The sequence below is a fragment of the Gossypium raimondii genome, chromosome 13 (assembly GCF_025698545.1).
Source record: "Gossypium raimondii isolate GPD5lz chromosome 13, ASM2569854v1, whole genome shotgun sequence".
NCBI lineage: Eukaryota > Viridiplantae > Streptophyta > Magnoliopsida > Malvales > Malvaceae > Gossypium > Gossypium raimondii.
In genome coordinates, this window is record NC_068577.1 from 48,453,939 (window position 1) to 48,460,793 (window position 6,855).

General features: G+C 30.9%; 1 protein-coding gene across 1 annotated transcript; it reads left to right on the top strand.

The window, feature by feature from the left end:
• On the top strand, positions 1 to 1,158 carry LOC105784335 (hypothetical protein). The gene is made up of 2 exons (XM_012610190.2): positions 1 to 480; positions 593 to 1,158. Exons 1-2 carry the CDS (start codon positions 388 to 390, stop codon positions 830 to 832), a joined length of 333 nt encoding a protein of 110 aa, XP_012465644.1. The 5' UTR covers positions 1 to 387; the 3' UTR covers positions 833 to 1,158.
• Positions 1,159 to 6,855: the final 5,697 nt, after the last annotated feature.

The following is a 6,855-nucleotide window of genomic DNA, read 5'->3' on the forward strand; positions in this document are numbered from 1 at the left end:
TAATATGATAAATTTTAACCCAAACCTAAACTTTCTGTAAAAAATTTCCACAGAGAAACAGGGGAAAAAGGAACATGATTCCCATTAATTTAGGCTTCCCATTCCTCCAGCTCAATCCCATTTAAGATGCACTCAATTTAGCACCACCAAAAACTCTTTTATTTGGGGGTGTGTGTGGTTCCATAAGAAATCGTTTTTCATTTATGATTTGCACCAAATTAAATTAAAATTATACCCAATACAAATACCGCAAGGAAAAAAGAAAGAATCAATACCCATTCCATTTCACTTACTTTTTTGGGGTTTTCGCTTTTCTTTTTCACTATCATCAGTTCAGCAAATCAGTCCCCCCCCCCCCCCCAAAAAAAAAAACCCACTTCTACAAACATGAAATCTGGTTATGGGGTCACTCTTTTTCTCTTGTTTCTCTTCTTTTCAGCTTTTTTCTTCAATTACAATGAAGCTACAAGCATGGCCCAAGTGAGTTACAAAAAACCTTGCATTTGAATGCATAGATCCCTTTTCCTTTCCATCTCAAAGATTTTGAACTTTTTTTTTTTTGTGGATTCATAGTTGGTTTGTTTGTTTGAAGGTAAATGGGTCTTCAGAAATGTTCCCATTGGTGGAAGAGAAGATGATGTTGTTCAATGAAAGCAGAAGAAAGTTGGGGAGTTTCCAGATATGTGCTGTTTGTACATGCTGTGGTGGAGCTAAAGGTGCTTGCTTACCTTCTCCTTGTTGCTATGCTATCAATTGCAACATTCCAAACAGACCCTTTGGTTTCTGTTCTTTCACTCCCAAAACCTGTAATTGCTTTGGATGCCATCTCTAGTTTAAACCTTTGTTTTATCTATATTTCTTACTCTCTTTTTTCTTTTCTTTTTTTAATTTAGGAGTTAAAATAATAAAAAAAATATTGATTCTGATGCAAGTTTGAAAGTGGAGAAAGAGAATATCTGTTTTCTTTCATTTGTTTGTTTATAAGTTCCATAGGGAGTTTTCTCAGTTAAGGTTTTTTGGCAATTTTGTCTATAATTTTTGTTCTTTTCAAGGTAGTAACATTGCCTGGCATATGATATGGATAATTTAGGAAACATTGCCCTTGTTTATGAAGCTAATGGGTGTTATAATAAGGTTTCTTTTCTTTTTTTATTTAAAGCTATTATATATATTAATGTTAGTTTTCAGTAAGGCATGACAAAGATTCAAGATGTCCATTATTTTACTGTTATCTTGTTTACCTTTTTTTAATTCATGTTTAATATACTTATTAGTGGGTGTATTGCATTATGCAACTTGGAACCATGTAATACCAATTTGTTTTTATTATTAAAATTGAAGTAATGTTTGATGCTGCTTTAATTATGCTTCTCACTTGATCTACCACAGTATCTTTAGTCAGAGTAGGTCAATAAACAAATAAATAAAATACTCTTGATGTTGGTGAGATGATGCTCAAGGGAAAGTGAATTGCTAGAACTATGTAGTTTGGCTTGTTGTGCCTACCACATTTTGATGAATTTTGTAGCCTTCACTTAAAAGGATTGTGCAAAGGGTCTCAAATATTGAGATTCAATTCCATGTAGCAATTGAGTTAATATTTTCTGATGTCAATTAACTTTGAAAAATTAGGGTTTTGTGAGTAGAAATGGCCTAAGAAGCTGAGATTTAAAGGGTAGTGAGGAGAGATGTGGATTGATATAAATGCATGTAGGTATGTATAGGCAGCAAAAATACTAGGGGTGGGTGGAAGTTGGATAGAGGGCTGGACCTGGATATATATCAAAGCTCTAGCAACTACTATCCAAAGATGGAGGTGGTGGTGTTAATATTTCTAGAGCTGTATATTAATGTGTTTCTCTTTAATGCATCCTTTTTCTTTTCTCCTACAAGCCATTTATGTTTTATTGACCAAAATATCTTTGATGTCAAGATTCGTGAATTCTAAAATTTAAACATAATTTTCAAAAACAAAAGGATAAAAGTAGGACAAAAACCATGAAGAAATGTCCAATAGAATGTGTAGTTGTTTGTGAGTAGGTGTAGGTCTTTTTAAAGAATATATGATAAGAGGATTTAGACATGATGCAACAACCCATGTGCCACTTAAAACAAGTAACAATCAAAATGAGTTGGCCATTTTAGCATCATATAATCAAAATTGCTTCTATTTATAGTCTTGATTTAATAATAAGAAAGGTTTAAATAATTTGAGTTATCAAATCTATTAACTGCATTAGCTATTTTTAATGTAAATTTGGTGACATAATGATTTGGTTGAGAACAGAAAGCAGGCAGTATATGAGACATGATTAGTGATTAGATGTCATGTATGCCTTGTATGGGATCCACCCCCTCATCCTTCACTTCTATACCCAGGATTTCACCAAAAATTCCCATCCTCAAATACTTGTTTTCTAATTTATTTATGTTTTTAAAACCCCAAAATAAAAGCATCAGGAAGCTCCATTGTTTTATATTCATTTAGGGAATGAAGCAAAATAAAAAAGGATACAAATACGTAGAAAAAAAAACCATGTAATGGTTTGATAAATAAGAAATTTACTGTCGAATCGCATTAGTCGAATTTTGTCTTAATTTTGTAATTTAAAAAATGATTAATGTGGTTTTGATTAAGCAATTATGTTTTATTTTCCTTGACTTTCAAGTTTCCCGACATCTTTTATTATCATTCAGATCCATAATATTAATTAAGTCTCATTTACTTTACTTTTTGGCTTCCACTTTTCCACAAGTCAAAATTGAGTCTCTCATCTCAATCATACCAAATTTTAGATTTTATTATGTTTTTTTTCATAATTTTCGTTAATAAAATGATGGAAACAAATTGCAATGTACTCAAATAATTGATGGCTATTATCAATTTTTAAATATATAAAAAATTTAAATTTTGAAAATATGTATAGTCTGGATTCATTCCATTATAAAATCTTTTACCTTTTTCATGACCAAAAAAATTAGGGAAAATTTAGTAAACAGTCTGTAATTTTTTATTTCATAAATAATCTTAAAATTATTATTTCTCTCTTTTAAATATTTTTACTATGGATTATGGTGATGGAGTTTTTAATTCCACAAACAAATTAAGAAACCACCGTGTGTATTATTTATTTAATCTTTATTTTTAAAAAATTATCAATTAAGGACACTTGGGAACTTTTTATTCTAATGTATCAAATAATAATCCTTTTACTATACTTTTATAGTACATTTGTCAATCTTCTAGCCCTGTTCGTGGAGTCTAGAAACTTCACTAGTAGTGTACTAAATATTATCCCGTTATAAAAAACATAATTTAGAAGATTATTATATCAATTATTTTTCAGTTTAACAAAAGAAAAGCTCCCTTTACTAATTTTAACTAAATGTAATTTTTGGCCTATAAATTTGGTAATTAAGTTCATTTTGGTATTTGTACTTTATTTTGGTAAACTTTGGCACCTAAATTTGACAGCTCTGTTCACTTTGATACATGAGCTTGAATATTGTGAAAATGTGATGTTGAGTGGCTATGAGATTGTGCCACATCATCATTTAAAAATTATGTTAGACTCAAAAAAATAAAAAAGGGGTGAATTGCTACCTTTCGAGGAAAAGTTACAACATTTACAATTTTTATATTTTTACTAAGGCTGATAGAGAACCTCCCCCTCTAGTTTTTGTGGTCAAACTAAAATCTTCTAACTTTTGTGGCTCAACTAGAAATCTTTTACAATCCATTTTAAGGTTTTATACCTCAAAAACCTTAATTATACTCTTTACAACAAAGAAAAGATAAATAAACTAACAATAAACCTCTAATAGTTGTGAATTTGGAAATTGAGCCTCTAAATGCAAAGATATGAGAGTAAAAAAAGATTTGACAATAAGCTCTCAAAAAATATGTACAAGAGAAATTAAGAAAATGAAGAAATGAAATATTTTCTCTTAAACTTTTTATTTCGAGATTACTCACTCATGTCTTGAAGTGTTCTTTATGAGTATTTATATCAAGGAAGTGATTTGTAGCTGTTTATAGTCATTGTGGATGATTCAGAGCCATTTGGAGCATCAATTCAAGGTATTAAATGCAATTGCAAAGCAACATATTTTGATACATGCTTGTTGGTTACTGATACCTGTCTTTGAAAAATATGCTTGTTAGTCCACATGTATCAGAACCTAAGGTCATGTTTACCTTTTTCTTTTAGGGTATTTGTTTTAGGGTTTTTAGGAGGCTTGCTTTTAGGGTTTATGGGACAAATGTTTAGAGTTTAGGTCATTTTGATGATGTTTGTGTTTGAGGTTAAAACCCTCGAATTTTTGAATTTACCAATTCAACTCCAATTCTTAACACCAATAAGTATTTTTATTAAATTTGCGAGTGATATTTTAATTTTTTCGTTAAAACATTCATATGGTGATCATGTAACAAAACACATTCCAATGGACATAAATTTATTATATAATTTTGGTAGCAAATGTGGAATTTAAAAAAATTATTCCAACACATCATGCAAAAGTTTTTTTTTTTGTTAGAATAGTATTTTGTTTAAAAATTCAAGTAATTTTTTTATCAAAGTAATCAACAATATTAACTATTTGAATTAAACATTATACTACAAAATAAAAATAAAATAGGACCAAATAAATCAGTCTATGTATGAATATTATAAATTTACTTTTATGTACACATTCTCTAATTAAAATCGTATTTGATTGAATTGTACAATTAATTGATTAATCGATTGAATTCTTAATTGTGTTCGTGTTTGGGGTAGACATTGTTAAAGGGGGGTTGACAATGGGAACGAGTAAATATGCAAAAGCTACTCACGTGCCTTGAAAATATTATCCGGGAATCTCAGGATATTTGAAGGATTCTCGCGTGAGGAAATTTTTTCACAATATGCAAACATTTTGCCTCAGATGAATTTCTTTTTTGCGTTCATCTTCATCTCCTTCATCCGTTGTTGAGTGCAGTGTGCTCCTACATTGTCATCGTTTCTCCTCTGTTCTAGGAACAAGTGCTTGCGAAGATGATCCACCTTGGTAGAAAAATGATACCCGGGGTGTTTGAGACACTAGCGACGTATAAGTGTATGGTGTCCCAAACACTGGTGGCGTAAAATATGGTGGAAATGTCGTCGATGGCATATATGTTGTCGGCGGTGGATGCGTCATCGTCAGCAAATACGTCGAAGTCATCAGAGTGTGATATGTTGGGGACGGAGGTGGTGAAAAAACCCTATACTTACAGAAGGTGTAGAAACATGAAATAGAAATGGTGCAAATAACATACCTGAACCAGAATAAGTCAAGCCATACTGATCGGGAGGTGATGTGGATGGTGATGCCTCTTGTTGTGTTGGTGCTGATGCTGGACCCACCTTGGCACATGCTCCAGACCTTGGATTCCTAGGCGGTTGCCGTGGCCTCCTCGAATGAAGTTGCCTATGACTCGCCCCCTCTGATAATAGAAATGGTTTGCCATGGTGTCTAAACCATGACATGTACGATGGACCGACAACTAATTCACGAGTGATAATGTGTTCGCGATTAGGTAAAAAGTCGTACCTATGCTCCTAAATGTTGATATATTGCGCGTGAAATTTAGCTCAATCTTCCTCGGTTCTCCCCTACAAGTGGATCTTGTGCAAGTCTTCAATATCTTGGGGTGGTAGCGGAATCGTTTGCCTAAACTTGAATTACCGCATAACTTGATTGGATTCGTGCATCTCCAGTGTAACAGCCTAATTTTTAGTGGTATCGGAAATAGTGGTATGAGACTACCAAATCCGACGACTAAGCTCGTAAATTTTATTATTTATTTAGTATTTACGAGTCAAATGTAGTTTTAGAAAGATTTTTGAATTAGTAATTTGTACTTTATAAGAATTTATTAGGTCAAGTGGTTTAGGAAATGAGGTATCAAGAACTTGAGTCTATAAAAAGAGCCGTAAATATTTTTAAAAATATTTAAGGAGTGTCATTAAGGTAATATTAAATTTTCGTTAGAAAATTTTAACGCTTTGATAGTTAATTAATTAAAAGGACTAAATTGAAAAAGGTGCAAAACTTGCTAATTATAAGAAATAAGTGATTAAATGGCTTAATTATTAAACAAGGGAGGGCTTAAGGAGAAATTAAGCCTAAAGTGAAGAAATGAGGCTGCATAAGTAGTGAAAATAATAAAAATAGCTATTTAATGGCAAAATAGTAAATAAAGCAAAATTGAAATTACAAATTTTATAAGTTTCTAGACATTTTCTTCTTTAATTCTCAGCCAAAAACATCATAGGAGAGCCCTTAAGCTGGTTTCTCATATTTTAGCTCCATTTGAGTTTAATTCTTACTCTTTTCTTGTAATTTTTATGTTTTTGAGACTTTTACAATTAAGTCCAACTTAGTATTACCTTAATTTTTGATTTTATTGAAAATTTTGGAAGTTACCATTGTTGAATTTAGGATTTTTTAGATGAATAAACATGGATTTAGAGCTTTAATTTTGTTGTATGATGATTCTATAAATTGATTTTGTTAAATATTGATTTTAGGATCAAATTGTGAAGAATTAAAGAATTAGGGTTTGGTATTAAATTTATATTTTTATCAAGGGCTGTATGATAGCCTAGAATATTTAGATAAATTATTAATTGAGAAAAATTTAGTTAATTTGATAGATTAATTAGCTAAGGACTCAATTGCAAAAGTTGTGAAAGTTTAAGGTAATTTCGTAAATTTGAAAAATTGAAGGGTATTAATTGTGAAATGAATTAGAACTAAAATATATGCTAATGAATGAGTAATTTTATATTTTAGATCAAGATCCCGTAGATACTCGTGAAAAAAGAA